The following is a 17,414-nucleotide window of genomic DNA, read 5'->3' as shown; positions in this document are numbered from 1 at the left end:
TTATTTTTTATTTATTATTATACAACTGGCTCCTCGTTTTCATTTTGCGCTGGCCCCGGCAAAGTGTGTAGCTGGTCCCTTTTTACAAGACCTTGTTTATACAAGAGGAGCATAAAAGTGACTGTGGCCTTTGTGCCTCTGAGGATTTATCATGTTGGCATTTTCACAAGGGAAGGTCTTTGGTTATAATTTAAAGGATGTCATGCCCTAGGATTCTTTGTTAGAAGAAATGCTGTCAATATATGAGGGTACTTCAAAAAGTTCGTGGAAAGATGTATATATGCGTATTATCATTTTTTATTTTTTACAGGGTGGGTGGAGGGGGCAACTGGCTGGTGCAGGGATCCAAACCCTTGACCTTGATGTTACAACTTGGGCCCCAACCAGTGTTTCATCTTTTAATTCTATTTAAAATATCCACATATCCACAAACTTTTTGAAGTACCCTCGTGCCATGTGAATAGTGCATGTGAAACGATAACACCTACTAAGTGAGGTTCTCCAGCTGGGGGTGGTTTATTTATTGTGTCTGTGAGTTTAGGCAAATTTTTGTCACATGCTCGTTTCTGCCTCGGTTCAGCCAGCACATTTCTGGTCCTCATCATTTTGAGATAAGTGGGTATTTTTTCAGAAAATGCAGACTACTCTAAATTCTCTTTTAATTGACATGTAATTAGAGTCAGAGGCTGTAATGATCTTAGCGTTAGCAGAATTTACCTCCACTCCGCCTTCTGAATGCTGGCAAGGAAAGAGAGAAAGGGTGAGGGAGCCTGTCCCCTCACCCACAGACCTCCAAAGGGCTCTGCCTGCACCGGTTGAAAACACTCAAGGGATCCTGGATTGCTGAACAGGTTAGTTAGGCTCGTGAAGCTGTTTCATGTTAGCTACGGTTCTGTAGCAGTAAAGGCGATAGTAATGGAAGCCATCAGCCGTCCGAGAATGCTTCCTGGTGTCAGTTCTGCATGACAACCTGTGAAGTAGGTATTCTTCCCATTTTGCAGGTAAGAAAATTGAGGCAGAGAAAGATTAAAGTGTGTTTAAGTAACTTCGTTTATATTACCTTCTCCATTAACTCCTATTAAATGTTATTCCTGACTCATTGAAAAGGCTTCATAGAAACCAGCATTATTCTGTTAGCCTGTCTTCTGCTGCCAAAGCAGAATCCACAACTGAGTGAAATACCATCTCTAAGGATGCTTATGCAGGGGCCAAGGGAAGACCTCGTTCCCTTCAGCCTCCTGAAGACTCTCTGAAAAATTAACTCACAGATTAATAGGGAAAAAAGGCATGTCAAATTTATTTGATCATAGTTTTAAGGAACACAGAAGCCCTCAGAATGAAGACCCAAAGATGTAGGGAAAACTGTCCACTTCTGCGCTTACCTTCTATGAGACAGGGCAGCCGTGTGGAAATGGGATTGATTGGACAAGAAAGGTATGATCTAGTTTTGTGCACTGAGTGGGGAAGCACAGCAAGGCCTGTTGGTTCACATTCTGTTGGCCTTTGTGTAGCATTCGTTCCTCCAGCGTAAAGGGCAGGACCCTTTCTGGAGTGGAGGTCTGTGACCTACAATCATCAAGGTAGGCAGAGCAGTTCTTTGTGGCAGCTCCAAGACAGAAGGCGGGGAAGATAGAGTATAATTTTAGTCTTTGTGGCTGGCTTTGGAGAAGTGGTTCTGGTTTCTGTGACCCACCTTGGGGAAGAGGGATTGAAGTTTCCATGGCTTGCCCTGGGAGAGAGTAAGGCTGGGAGCTGGAGGGCAGGAGAAGGTTAGAGGAAAACTTTGCTTTTGAGGCTGCTTCTGAGGCCTTCTTTTAGGGTATGAGTTTTCTGAGCCCAACATTCATTAACTCCATGCAGAGATTATTATGTAGTAAAAAAAGTATCGGTAATTTATTGCTTACAGTTATTAGAATAGCTTCTAAGGCAGTTATTTTAAGACAGCTGTTACTTCACTCAAGTAACAAAATCCACTTTATATATTCCATTATTGACCAGCAGTGATTAGTCATTAACTTACCAATATTAAATTTTAACTGGGAAACTGCCATAACAGTAAAGACATTTTATTACGCATTCCAATTTCCTGAGGCATCAAGTTTTCCACGGTGACTTATGTTTGATATGTAAATTTTACCCTTGTTGAGGGTGATTGCAGACATTCAAGTGTGGGATCCTTGCAGTGGATCTATTTAGTGTAAAGGAAACTTTACAGAGAAAGATAAACACCTTACTGCATTCCTTCTAGGACAGTTCAGCAAAGTCAGGGTGGTTTCAGAATGACACACCGTGCCTTTACACTGTGTTCCCACCGCTTATAAAATTTATCATTCGGGCCGAGCCCGTGGCGCACTTGGTAGAGTGCTGCGCTGGCAGTGCGGCGACGCTCCCGCCGCGGGTTCGGATCCTATATAGGACTGACCGGTGCACTCATTGGCTGAGTGCCGGTCACGAAAAAACGACAAAAAAAAAAAAAAAAAAAAAAAAAAAAAAAAAAATAAAATTTATCATTCACACATCTCAGTGGTCTGTTCTTCGAGTTTGTCCAGGATCGTATTTCAGGAAAGGATCTGACTGTGACACTGTGTAGAGTGTGCAGAGGCAGTGGGTGATGCAGAGGCAGCGGGTGATCCAGAGGTATATCCTGTGCTTCCTCTCAAGAGACACAAGTTATCAACTTCAGGGACAGAGAGGGAGGGCTGACCCAGGGAGGGCAGTGGGCCAGACTGAGAGCCTGCCATTCCAATAGGGAAGGTCAAGGACAGAGAAAGGACATGGCTGGTAGTTAGAGGTGGAAGCCCTTGTCCATGGCCAGAGCCTTAAGTCAGAAGGACTGTAATGGTTTCATATGAAAGAGCCTTCCTTGGTAAGTTACATACCCCAGGTGGATAGTCAACGGTCCCTCAAAGCCACAGGAGATGAGGGCATGGCTGGAGGTTTGCCTACCTAATGCAGAACAAAATACGTGCTGTTTCTCTCACTGGATTGGCTGAATAGTGTACAGAATTGAGCATGTGTTAGAATAATTAGAACAATGGTGCAAAAAATGATAACTTTATTTCCTAATCAGGTACCCTCAAAGAGCAGAGGTGGAAATGTTTTATGGAAGATTCTTTGATTCATTCATCCAGTCTTATCCCTAGGAGAGTTTTAAGTAACTCATGGAATAGGGAAAGGTATTGAAGACATGTACCATGATGCATACAGCAAAAATGACGGGTCTCTAGGAGTTGCAGATAGAAGGATTAATGTTAAAGTGCAGTCTGGAGGATGGGTAAATTGTAGGTAAGGGCAATTAATTCCTTCCTCAAATTGTGATAAATTCAATATTGAGCTAGAAAAGTTGAAGAGAAGAAAACTTAGCATAGAAGTGTCTCAAAGCAAGAGAAACTGATAATAAGATATAAACTGTATATGAATTATATATAAATTGTAGATTAACTTTTTCATGGTGTTGTGTGGGTGCTAGAGTGGATTAAAATTAACTGGAAAATGGTAAACAATTGAAAAAATAATGGTGTGATTTTTAAATAGTATTTTTGTGTTTTCCCTTATAACAAATATCTTACAAAAACTTTTCAAATCACCCTTATTAGGCAAAGATTGCTCAGGTTCTCAGTTATCTGAGAAGTCCTGCCATTTCCACAGTAGTGCATAATCAAATGACTTATAGTCATATGGTAATTTCCGTATCGTTTGTAAAACACGTTAATACAACCATGAGTATTCTAATAAAATTTCCAAGAAGACTTAGAGCTTCCTTGATCTTCCCGCCACTAGGCTTGGTTAAGGAGAGTTGGCTCCGTTGAGAGAAGCGAGCGATGTGCCCAGTGGCCCATCACTGTGTGCTGTGGAGTGGAATCCAACTTTAGGAATTGAAGGGTAAGCAGAGACCACTGAACCTTAATTTCACTTTTGTAAATAGCAGAATAGGTCTAAAATTTTTTATGCAAAAATTGTTATCCTTTATGTTTTGCATAAGAAAAAGTGACCTAAACACTATTTTTCTGGAACAGAGCTATTCTGATAAACTGTGTTTGCATAGTTTGCTTTCCTGCTTTACATGGTTTCACTGAATTAGTGCACATTTTAAACCAAAGTTCAAAATATGTAATTCCTAATTTTAATATATATTTATGTATTTAAAAAATAATTATAAGAAGTCGACTTTTGATCATCTGGAAGATTTGAAAGTACTCAGCTTTCAAATTAGCTCATTATAAAATTTAGTAAATTGGCATCACTGGCATTTTAATCTCCTAGAAACACGTGTCAAGTTGAGGCTAACTTTGTGCAGACTCACTAGAGACATGTTCGTAGCCCACATACGTTATATATGTACGTATACATAATACATATCATATATAAATTAAAACTCCACAGCACTTTCTGGATAGATTCCCTTGTGATAAAATTACAGGATTTAACTGGAATGAACTATGGGATTATGGTCAGTTGTAACTAAAAGAATTTTATCATGTGCTGATCACAAGGTATCAGGTTCAGCGTAAGACAGGTAGGAGGCTGTGGAAAGCTTTCTGGTTGTCAAAGTGATGTTTCTACAGACGATACTTGCTCTGCCTTTGCTGCGGCATCTCAGGCAGTAGATCGATCAAACTGGAGCTTCTGCCTGCTGTGCTGCCAGTGAAGTGACCGTGATTCAGCTTTGCTCTTTGCAAAATCTAAATGGATATTTAAGACAGAATGTGCCTTTGATAGATTTGATGGATGAGTTGCCAGGAAAATAATAGTTTTGGGAGGATTATGAATGTATGACCTATCTGCTGGTGCCAGTTATGCTGTGAGAGTACCTGAGCTTCCCATGAAGGCGACTTCCATGTTCTAAATGGTGTGTGGGTGGGGGAATGAGAGGAGGAGAAAGAGATGAGGGCTGTGTGAAAGGAATTTCTAATTTTGTTGGGGAAATGAGGAATTCACTTGAGGCAGCACCCAAGACAGCGCATCACAAAATGCTGGTTCAGGAGATCGTCTGTGCTGCAAGAGGTCAGAGGACAGGGTGACTCACAAGGATTGGAGGAGTCCTTCCTCTTGGAAGGAACAGCAGCTTCAGCTGCACCTTGGAAGGTGGACAAAGTTTCCCCAGGTTTGGGGAATGAGTTTCTGCCAAGAGAAACAACAGGAAAGAAAACCAGAGGCAGCAATGAATAGATACAATGTGTTTTGTGGAGCAGACTTGTGTATTGAGACTGTTAGGCCTTCCCAAAGTCAGGCAGTCAAAGATTTTAATCTTTGGAGTGGACAATGGAATGGCAGCCATTAAGGAAGTATGTCTTGTAGAGTCTGTGGGGGGATTAAAGCAGGGGGCAGATGACACTCCCCGGTGCAGGCTGGAGGAAGGTAGGGCAGAAGCTATGGAGTCTGGGGACAGAACCATGGTACCCATGTGGCATGCCCAAGTGGCCCAGGAGGGAGGCTGTCAATGCAGAAACAGTTGGCTGGGAAACCTACCTCTCTCCTCTGGGACGCCAGTGACTGTCACCCTTGGCTTTGGCTGTTTGGAGGCAGGGGGTGTAGACAGCCCGTCTCTGATCCTGTCTCTGGAAGCACGCATGGCATGTTGATGCTGATGAAATCCGATGCCTGCAGCAAGCACTGGCTGCAAGTGGGAAGTGGTTGCTGCCTGGAGCCAGTTTCCTCTCTGTCTGGCAAACGATGATGCCTTCAGAACATTTAAGTCCTGGTGGGAGTGAGTCTCTTTTGTTCTTCTCTTAAGGCATTTCTTGGTGGTAGGATACCAAGTGCTCTTCCGTGTTGCACCAACAATTAGGAGAAAGGAAAATCCCACCACTTTCTAAGGAATAATCCACTATTTTTCTAAAACAAACCACACATTTGTTGTCATTTTCTAGGCAACGTGGAAGATGTAAATTGTAATAAGGTGTTGGTTGACCACAAGGAGCTTATAATCTGGCAGAAAAGAGAAAATAGATGATATAAAATCTATAATGTGGTAGTATAATCAAACAATGGGCTCGCTGCCCAGTGCACACAGAAAGCCAAACTCTGTGACACTGGCTTTTGTGAGAAGAAAGAGCTTTATTGTGTGGCCGACCAGTGAGGGGACAGGAGGCAAAGCTCCAATCTGTCTCCCATCTACCTGGGGTTACGTCAGCCTTTTATGGGCAGTGGACGGATTGGTATGGGAAGCACTGGTGGGGCAGGTTTTGATGGGGTGAGCTTTAAGCATGGCTATTTATGGAAAGGCAAGGAATGGTGAGTTTCAGAGTTTCAGCCCCAGAACTGCGTGGACAAAGGACCTCTTGCTTCTGAAAAGACTCACGAATTTCAGGTTCTGGTCGTGTCCTGGCCTCCCTGGTTCTGTTGGTTCCTGGTGTTATTTGGAGGGCAAGGCTTTTTCTAGTGTGCATGCACAGGCTGCATGACTTGCAAATTTTGCTCTGCTCCTGCAGGAAAGCTTATGAAGTGGTTAAATAATGGACCAGGTTGAGTTGGTCACTTGGTTACAGTAGGGTGTATAAATGACCATAAGCGAAGTAGGCTTAGGGGCCAAGGGAAAACTTCCTCTTCACCCCTGACGGTTCATTAATAAAAATCAATGACAAATTTCGATTGGTAAGAAAATGCATTTATTATTTTAATGTGGTGGGAGGGGCAATGCATGGGGTAATCACAGGAGGGTAATTTCCCAATTTCCTAGTGGAGTGCAGAGGTTTATATAACAATCATCAGAGGCAAGAGGGAAGGAGAGGAATGTAGATGATTCTCTTGAGGAACAGTAAACAATTATTGGGGGTGAGACCGAGAGGCAGATATAATCCTGTGAAAAGCTCTGTCCAGGTGTGGGTCCCTCCAGTCTCTCCAGTCCCTCCTGGGTTTGTTCTTTCCTGGTTATCTGAGGAGGTTCCTAAGGAGACCTTAAGACAATTGCATTTCTTTTGGAAAGCTTTCTTAGATAAGTGCTTGGGGTGAGGGGAACAAGCCAAGGTTAGAGGGACTTTAATTGTGAGGCTCATTTCCGAGGCCTTTTAATTTTAAAGCATTCAGCATGCCGAAGCACCATGGTTTGGGGAGCAGTTTTCTGCACCCCAGTACAGAAAAAGAGTGAGATGGCATTTGCTGGAGCACACGCTGGTTCACAGGAGTCTGACTCACTCTCCCATGGCTGAACCTTGAACAACTCAACCAGAACGTCAGGAGACCTGGATTTTAACGTTGCCTCTGACATTTTGTGTTATTTGACTTTGGACAAATGGGAAAAATTTGAATTTCTCAGAAGCCAAATGAGGATGTAGTCGAGCCTTCACTCCATATCTCCTGGAGATTCCAGATGCCCCCAGAGGTGCAATGTCACAGTGAAAAAGAAGCAGGCCACCTGCTGGACTTCTCACTGGTTTTGTGAAAAAGTCGTAGGCCTTATGCGATCACTTCCTGTGTTGGGGTTCAGTGGCACCAGAAGTGGGTTTGAAAGCATATTGCCCAGCAGATTGAAGTGCCACGCATTCTTCAAGCCTTAATTACACCAAGACAATGGAAAGAAACTAAACAACAGTGTAGTCACATTACTTTAAAGCACAAAATATGTATGAAGTTACAGCAGACAGACACACACACACACACACAGTTTGCTTCCTCTTTGCTTTAAGACAATTCCTTCGTGTCTCATGCTACATCAGAGGTGGGACATGTGGGTGAGGTGAGGAGCTGGGATATGGAGAGAGGACCCCAGTGGCCTGGGATGAGGACTCCCTCAGGTTGGGTACCTGTGCTGATGGGTGGATCCCTTCCATGTGTTGACCTAAGGGAAAGTGAGGACGAACATATAAAGCATAGGATTTATTGAGCCAACATGACAAGTGCAACTGGGGAAATGCATAGGTCACATCACCCTGAGAAATGTGCTGTGAAGTGCACCAGCAGAGCTCAGCATTTTATAATCACAAGAGTGAGAAGAATCAAAAGAGAGAAAATGGATCCCCCCTTGTCATTACATCAGTGTTTTTATTGGTGTCCCTATGTAGATCTGGGATTGTTACCAGGTTACCTCTTCCATGCAGGGATCTAGGGTTAGGATTACAAGAAACATTCTAGGTTGTTTTATGGCCTTCTGGTGCTGTCATGTCTGCTTCTAAGTAAAAATGGTCTTATGATAACGTTTTCCAGGACAGGTGGATGTAGCTACTGACTTATCCCAGACCCCTCAAGGCACGACAATTTAGCTGACCTGCTCAGAGCAGATTTTTTTGTCATCACATGGCGTGACTCCACAATAGGACCTTGTGAAGTACATACATACAGTGACAGCATCACTGACAAGCTTTCTCTGTGGTGTACTACCTCCCAAGTAATGGTGATAATACGAGTGGCCTATGCTGGATGGCAAATGAGTATTTTAAAGTGATCTTTCAGATGATACCTGGAGAAAATAATGTTTTAGGAATAAGTTATACAATAACTTTAAAATCTCCTCTCCCTTACTTTTAGAATAGTTTCTCTGACAACATACTTTTATTAAAGCTTTTTTGGTTTAAAGCTGCAATATTAAAATGTGAGACAAATAAGTACCCCATGACTGCCACTTTTCATCCACTTGGGCACACAGAAGAAATGTACTTAGGAAAAGGTCGGGTAGATTTTTTTGTGCCCAGAATGGTGTTGGAACAGACTTGACAGCGTGTCTTCTTTCTCCTACAGGTCCTGTACAACTTGTTCAAGTCCTTTTGCCAGATGAAAACCATTGAAACCATCGACGTGTTTGCGGGAATTGCTAAGTTCTTTGTTGTGGGAATCGGTGGGGTGTTGATTGGCATCTTCCTGGGATTCATAGCGGCATTTACGACCCGCTTCACACACAATATCCGAGTGATCGAGCCACTCTTTGTCTTCCTGTACAGTTATTTGTCCTACATAACAGCCGAAATGTTTCACCTCTCAGGCATCATGGCGTAAGTATTTCATTGCTGAGAGCTCTTGGTAATTACGTTTCACTGCATTCATGTATTCTAAGCTAAGATATTCAAGTCGAATAAGTTACATAAAAGTATAGGTTTTCTTATTCTTTTAAGAACAATTAAAAATAATCTTTCTTTTTGTTACAAAGAAATGAAAATATGTATCAGCTGAATTTATATTAACATGATCTGGTGCTAAGATGTAAAACCACTTAAAAGTTATTTCTTGGGTCCCATGTGAAATATAACAATACACCGTTGGGAATGATCTTGGTCAGGCCCCAACAATTTTATGAGTTTGATGCTCATTGAGCATTGTCCACGCGGCAGGCTGTGAACTTCCTCCAGCAAGGCGTCACCCAAGCTGCTCTCGAGTTCACGTTCCGGAATTGCTTATGTATATTCACTTCAATAATCTTAATAGTAAAAATATTTTATATGATAGATTCAATTGGAAATAGTAGCTCAGAGTCATTCAAAACAAAATTCAATGAATAAAGTGTGCGATCAGGTAATTTTTGTTTAGCTTTTCAAATAAAGAGTTATGATTATAAAGCAAGAAATTTAGAAAGCAAATTGTTTATTCACTAAAGGTCGGTGAGGGTACCGTTCACTAGCTGATTCTGAAGGACATTCTCAAGAAGTTCTGTGAATGGGTGAAAGAACGGTAGTGTTTGGATCCCATGTTACCCTTTGGAGGGTCACTTTGAAAGAGGCTACTCATTAGGTGTGGGTGTCTTTGTAGTTTCCCAAAACAAGCCTATTATATAATGATCACACCCTGTAAACGGTCAGTGAGAAATACGTAGTAATGGATGCTTTTACATTTTCTTTTATCTTTGGAAATGTTTATTTGCAGCTCAGTAGACACGAGGCTGTGTGCTAGGACCTGCTTTACCTGTTTAGAGTTTTGCTGCTGTAAACACAGGCCAAGTTCTTCCTGAAATTTTCTCTCCCGACCTGATTTAGGTTTTCCTTAGCCTTTTGGCTGAGGACTATTTTGTTTTTTGCCTCATATTAGAACTTTTGTATCTGAAGCAGATTAGGTTTGTGGTGGAAGGAGTTAAAGGCCACTCTGCTAGGAGGGTGGAACCCATTGTCGTGGAAGCTGTGAGCTAGGGTTGGGTGGTGCTCAGTTTCACAGAGAACCTAAATAAAGCAACACATTAATCCAGTGTGACCCAGTAATAAAATGTCCCGTGTCTTCCTGGTTGCTATTCATATCATTTGTATGACTTCCAGTTTCCTCACTGTTCTCTGACCAGTGTCATTGAAAATGTGTGATCAGCTAGTTACAAGGTCTCTAAAAGGAGTGTGGGGCCGAGACTTAGTGTCTAGTTTCCCAGAGGTGTTCTAGCAACAGTTTGTGTGAGAACCTTGAATTGCATTGTGAGTCTGGGTGTATTACATACTCCTGACCATATATGTGATATACATGTTCTAGAACACCCACATAGTAGCTATCTAAATTTGTCAATCTGCCTGATGTTCAAGGGAAAGAATTGAGGTCTGTGGAGAGCCAGAGTATGGGGGATAGTTGAAGAGTCAGATGGGTTGGAATTTGTTGCAGCAGAAATGTCAGTGAGATTCGGGGTCCCCAGGGGTGGGAAGGCCTCTTGCGGAGATGAGATCACGGGTTTACATGAGCTGGAAATTTGGAAATCAGAGGCAAATAGGGCTGCATATGATATAGCATAGGTAATTTCTCCTATGGTTTGTGTGTGGATAGAAAACCTTACCTTTTCTTCCAGCTTCAAAGCAAACATTTATTTTACAACGAAGTGTAGAGAAAATTTCTTTCTCACATTTACAGTAATATTGCCATTGCCCGAGTGCAACAAAATAACGAATGAGTCCTTAAATAAGACATTACAGGAGGCGTAAACATTTTTGCGTTTACAGTGACTGTGCACGCTCATTATCCTGTGATAGCGAATGAAGGGACAGATTCTAGTGGAGTGCGCGTGTTCTCAGCAGTGACACTCTTTTAGGATATGGAGTCATTGGTGTGCTATTCAAAAACCTGACCACGTGTGACGCCTTCTTACGCTGTACATCACAGGTGCACATGCACCCCCAGCCCCCGCCCTTGAAGTGTGTGGCGTGCATTCCACGTTGCAGATTGCCGTATTTGCCTGGAGAAGTCAACCCAGGGGATACAGTGTAATGATCCAATGAAAATGGCACATCCACGAGTGCCTCTTTTACAGCTTAAATTGCACTGAGTTTAGAAATTCCTGTCATACTTCATGCTAATTGTACCCTTTCATTTGTCATTTAAAAACACATTTGAAGGTTAATGGCAGTGAAGGCAGGTGAGGTTCTGAGCATGCTCCGTACTTTCCCTAGTTTGCTTAAGAGAAATGTGCGGCCATGTAGAAGGGAAAATAGGCAGAGAGGGGAAGCAGGTGAGCTGAGGGAGAGGTGGCGTCCCCTCTAACCATTCGAGGAACAGCTGCGAAGCTTGGCCTTTCCTTCCTCCTCTGATTACCTTTCAGATCCTGTAACTCTCCTGGACGTCAGCTTTGTCTTGGGTGGACTTCTGGGCAGCCTATCTTAGAGTGAGACCACTTAATGAGCAGGTAGTTCATAAAAAAGTCTGATTAAAGAGAAGCAGTCTTCTGTATAACAGAAGACCTGGGTTTGGAATCAGCATGCAAGCAGTCTTTGAGGTAGGAAAGCACTAGGCAGGACTGCAGTATCTTGATTTCTTTGGAGAGGCATCAGAAGCCACATATCTCAGGTATTCACAAAACCTACGGTTACTACTGTTTGTTTTTGCTGTGAGACTGTAGTTTTATATGCTTTTCACTGACAGCCAGTAAATTGAATAATTTGAGGTGGAATTACTCTGTTTTTTTCTCCTCTGTCTTTTATTTTATTAGCATATTAATTATTACAAATTATAATTATTCTTATGCCCCTTACCCAACCAATCCCTCCCCAACCCTCTCTCTCTCCCCGATCTCTAGTATCTTTAGGTCTGTTCTCTCCTTCTGAAAGTTCGGTGTATTATTATGGTCTTTTTTTTCCTTTCTTTTTTTCTGTTTCTTTCTTTCCATTTATCTTTTTTTCTTTCTTTCCTTCTTTCTTAGCACTCAGTCATAAGTGAGGACATGGTATTTCTCTTTTTATGTTTGGCTTATTTCACTTAGCATAATTTTCTCTAGGCTCATCCACGTTGCAGCAAACGGCAGAATTTCATTCTTTTTTATGGCTGAGTAATATTGCATTGTGTGTATATACCACGTTTCCCTTATCCAGTTGTCTGTCAATGGACATTTAGGTTGGCTCCATATTTCAGCTATTGTAAATAAATCATAAAATGACTAAAAGAAAACAAAGGGGAAACGCTTCCTCCTCTCTCTTGCAAGCTATTTGGAGAGATGACTTCTGGGCATCCTTGGATTTTGATTTTCTCTTGTGTTCTGTCCTGATACTATGAAACCTAATTTAATGTTAAGGAATTGTCCTATGTTCATGTTTTACTGGGCATTTAGGAGGGCTTTAGGGTCAGACACTAAGAGGGTATAGAAATTCTCTGTTTCTAATATTCTTCTGCTCATTTCCGTACTGGAATAAATTGTTGCAGTAAGGAAAAGTGTGTGTGTGTGTGTGTGTTTCAGAATGCATTTCCACAGCAATAGAACTAAAGTTGAGGGAAAGTTTCTAAAGTCCCCTAAACAAGAAATATCACATATCAATAGAATTGGATACCTTCAAGTAGCAAAGCACTATAGTAGGGGATATAGAGATCACTAATAATTATTGATTAGAAATTCTTGTCTTGGCTCATGTGTTTTGAACTTTTCATTCAGAAAAATGTTTAGAGATAAAGCACTGATGATGCCCCATTAATAATGGGGGGTTTTACCCCATTTTACTTTCAATATCCAAGGACAATAACAGATGACTGAAATGGTCCCTAAAAATCAGATCCATACAGAAAAGATCTAAGGTGCGTTTTGAACATCAGGCGCTTCCTGGTCCTCACCTTGCACCTCACACAGTCCCCAGGCTCTAATTAATGGGACATTGAAAACACACTGTCCTGGAGAGGAGCACACTCGGCCTGTACAGAATCTTGCAGCTCTCTGGGAAAGGCTGCTTTCTCTTTGACCTGCTCCGGAAATTTCAAAAATTGCTAACTCCACCTTCAGACAGTAGATTAGGCACCCGGTATTTCTTAGTTTTATGTTAATGAATTAATAGTTCCTTAGTCTTTCTTCCTTCAAGGATACTTTTGTATATTCTGTTTATTTCTTTTGTCAGCCGGCTGGTATGAGGATGTATTTTCTATTGTTTCAGTTATTGTAGCAGCTTTATTGTAAAAAGAGTAGGAAATGGTGATTATTAGCCTAATTTTATGAATAAGTAAATCAAGGCCCAAATGGTCAAAATACGGCTGCAGGCGACTCAGTGGAGATTAGACTTGACCCTGAGTCTCTGGTTACCAGGCCAGTCCAATTCGTGTCCCAATATCCTCTTTAAAAATAAAATCCAGCACATTTCAATGAATTTTTTAAAATGAGAATTTAATGGGAATTTCCACAATGACAGGTTCAGGAATGAAATCTAGGAGCATTTGCATCCAGCTCACTGGACGGAGGTAGTCACTGCTGAAGGTGTGAAGATCATATTCTCTCTTCTTCTTTTTTTTTTTTTTTTTGTATAAATTGATAATTGTGATCTATTTTAAACTTTGAGAAAGAATAATTAGAAAAAGAATGCCTTTGCCATTTTGTAGCTTCTATCCTTTTTGGTATTTAGGAGGCCACCTCTTCAAGATACAAGGGAATAAAGTTATGTCTCTATGTGTCAGAATGACTAATTCACGTCTACTGGTGCTCTCAAAGATTAAAAAAAAGATGAACACATGACATTGTGCAGGGCATGAATAAAGCATCCAAAGCACGTTTATAACACATCTTCAAACATGTGACGCCACTTAACCATCACATCAACCTATTGAAATATGAAAAAGAGCAGGGCGAGTGGAGAGTTTCGAGGGAAGGAAGGGCACCAAGACTGTACCTTTAATCTCTGGGTCTGTGTCTTTTGTTCTTTTCACTAAAGGGGAGAGGTAGTGAAATGAAGCAGGAAATTAAATAAACAGTGGGAAAGAAAGCATGTATCCCTTAGTTTTCTGGACACATTCAGGAAAAAGTAAAAATGAAGAAACAAACAAAAAGCTCTTATTATCTTGTTTTCTTTTACATCACTTTGTCTAAACTACAGGGTAAGACTAGAAAAGACAGCCGTGAATTTGAAATTAAAAACCTTAACCCAGCGTAATTAAATGATTTTTTAATGATTTGCATTCATTTTTATCACTTAAACTAGATTCAATTGATGAACCCCAGAATTTGCTTGGTTCTTTGAAGGAGGAGGAAAAATTGTAGGCTATCGCTTTTTTCCTGGGCCCAGTTCAGTGTGGCAATCACCAGCCACGTGTGGCTTTTGAGCACTTGAATGTGGCTAGCCTGAATTGAGTTATGCTTGAAGTTTAAAATATACAGCAGATTTTTAAGACTTAGTAGGAAAAAAAAAATGTAGACTATCTCATTAGTGATTTCTATATGGATTGTATGTTGAAATGACAATATGTCAGATATGTTGGATTAAATAAAGTATAAAAATTAACTTCACCAGTTTCTTTTTACATTTTTAACTGTAGATACTCAGAAATTGAAAGTTATATACACAGCTCCTGTTGTATTTTTATTAGATAGTGTTTTACTACAGTGCTCTCTATTAATTTTTGCTATTTAGATATTTGAAGACTTGTTGAAATATGTTTTATTTCCCTTGAAAAAGTTGGGAAAAATAGAACTGTTTTTCCTCCATAAGTGGTAATTATGCTCTTCATAAAGAGTGTTTAGTTGAGAATGGGGAATGTTGGAAAGGAAATAAGGAAGGAGAAACCGAATGGAAGGTGGAAGGTTCTTCGGAGGTGGCTTGTGATAATGATGACATCAAATTAAAGCCACCTTGGGAAAAGGAAAATGTTACCCACAGTCCACATCCAGGGGTTTTGATATAAACGTCTTCAAAGCCTGGTTGAGGGGTGGGACGACTCCTGATAAAGTTGTGACTCCTACAGGAACGGGCAAAGTACTTTAAAACAGATTCCCTGGATAGGGGTGGATTTCATATTTTTTGCAAACTGAAGTTGCAGATTTATATAATATTCAATATTCAAAATGATATCTTTTCTTGCTTAATCTTCTAGAGGTAAAATAACATTAAAAACATTATTTTCATATGTTTTTGTCTGTATTTGCTCCACAGACTGACTGAAGAAGATTGATAGAGGCTGTATATTAAAGATTCTAGGTACTCTCAAAAGATACTTGATTTTTGGTGGAAGGAAAACAAAACAAAAAGCTCCATGTAAAGTTATAGATTTCATTGTTGAAGATTATCAGGGATAGATTTTATAGCTACTCATTCATTTTCCATCTCCTAACATATGTCTGAGTTTCTTCTTGGGTTTATTAGGTAAGTTGTACTGAAGGGAAAATAATTTTGGTTTAAGTGAAACACAAATGAAAAAGTTAATTTTCTAGGAAAAATTGATAGAATGCTTAATAAGTACAATAAATGCTCTATTTGACTGGCTTATAAAAATCAATTTCTTACACTCTAAGAATGACATTTAACTAAAAAGATCCAATATTGATATTGATTTTCTTGTCATTAGGACTAATCATTCTACTCTTCTTTAGGGTAGAAAGTACAGTGGATTTTATGAGTGGGTTAGGAATCTTTTAGACAGGAAAAAACATGGTGTTTTCCTACGAAATTTAAATTACATGAAACTTAACAATTAGCTTCTGAATTAAAAACTAACCATCCAAGGTCTGTCTGAAGAAAGGAGATTTTTGCATAACTGGACAGTGCTGCCGTCACTTTGCTTTTGTACTGTTTCTTGATAGTTTTTCATGTTCGTTTAAAAAAGTGATATCACTGCCAGCATGTTTCAAGAAATATGGTAGAAAATAATGTAACTTTCTAGTAATATGTAGGCCAAGCTGTAAGACAAAATAATGAATCAGAAATGTAAAGTGTTGTATAATTGCTGACAAGTAATTACCTTTTCTTTTTTTAATGAAAAATTTTCTAGAAAATTGATACTGAAATGAAGTTTACAGTTACCACCAGCTATTACTTCTGAGTATGACACATGTGGACACGGTTTAAATCAATTTTCCAGCCCCTTAATGAGGAGGTCAGAGCAGCGTTTCAGCTTATGGGGGTCAAGGTTTCTCCTCCGCTGACATGAAAGTTGCCCTAGAGAACCTGTTATTCCTTTACCTTTCTCGGCAGTTCTCTGCACGGGGGAGGAAGCTGGCCCTGTGAGAACCCAGAGATGACTTCTGTTGGTTTCCTTGGCGAGAAGAGGCTGTGAGCAGCTCCTCTTGATGCTGCCATGTCTCTCTCTTGGTGCACCCTCTCTTCTTGTTGCCTCTTTTCCCTGACCTCATTCAAACATGAGGTCTGACTTTTCCAGTGTTCCCAGGGGACCTGGCCAAGTAGCCAAGATTCTGTCTTTCCAAATGTGTCCTCACAGTTAATCCCTGGCTATTTGAGGGAACTTGAGTCATTTGGAGTCCTGTAGCCAGGAGCCCAGCTCAGCAGTGAAGGGAAGCTGTGGGTTATGGAGGAAAACCCAAATCAAACCAGATCAAGCCAGGAAGGGGCGATTTACTGACTCATGTAAATAAACTGTTGAGAGGACAGGTATGGATTTGGCCTCGGGGTGACGGGAACAGGGACTCCCGTGTCCATGGAACCATCTCTCTCTGTCAACTTCGTCTTCCTTTGTGTGATGGCTTCCTTCTCTTAGGCTAGCCTTCTCCAAAGCATGAAACCAGGATCACAGACAAATTGGGCTTTATATCTCTGTAACTCTTTCACTGGAGAGTAAAGTGAGATCTACCCTGCCAGGTCTTCTCAGAAGAAATTTCAAAGGAAGGACGGTGAATGGCCCGTGGGTTTGGAGAGCCGTGACTGGGTCAGACTGTGTCACACGACAGCTCTGTGGTATGAGAAGTAGGGTCTGTTGCCAGAGGAAAGCAGTGAAATTAAACTCACTGTGAGTGAGCCCACCGTCCCAATCTGTGTGACTACAAGTTGTCAAAGAAGGCTCAGTCCTTTCTAGTAAAGCGCAGTGGAGTGGAAATGACAATGCTTGAGCTGAAACACCAGTGTTGAAGAGAGGCGCGTTCAGGGTAGACGGAGCAGGTGATTGAAGGCACGAGGTGAATTGTTCTGCCACCCCAAGGAGCTGAACTCCATGGTGGTGGGAAAGGTGGCACCTCGTCTTGACCTGTTTTGTTCTGTAGGCAGCCAGGAGCCTTTGGAATCTTTAAGCAGGGAAGTGACACAATTGTATTTCTCTTTTATGGTGAATACCTGGTCAGAATGCTTCTGAAACCTTTTTTATACCATCACACATACAATTGATCATATTTTAATCAT

At 41.0% G+C, this 17,414-nt stretch overlaps 1 protein-coding gene across 2 annotated transcripts in view; it reads left to right on the top strand.

Annotated features, from left to right (window-relative positions):
* Window positions 1–17,414, top strand: part of SLC9A2 (solute carrier family 9 member A2) — a 105,240-nt gene that overhangs the window by 29,824 nt on the left and 58,002 nt on the right. For both annotated transcript variants that reach the window (XM_063078633.1, XM_063078634.1), the window contains exon 3: window positions 8,674–8,924. In XM_063078633.1, coding sequence (XP_062934703.1) covers window positions 8,674–8,924 — 251 coding nt within the window. The remainder of the gene's footprint in view (window positions 1–8,673; window positions 8,925–17,414) is intronic.

This window comes from Cynocephalus volans, chromosome 14 (assembly GCF_027409185.1).
Source record: "Cynocephalus volans isolate mCynVol1 chromosome 14, mCynVol1.pri, whole genome shotgun sequence".
Classification (NCBI taxonomy): domain Eukaryota; kingdom Metazoa; phylum Chordata; class Mammalia; order Dermoptera; family Cynocephalidae; genus Cynocephalus; species Cynocephalus volans.
Note: the sequence above shows the minus strand (reverse complement) of the source record. Positions and strands in the feature narration are given on the sequence as shown.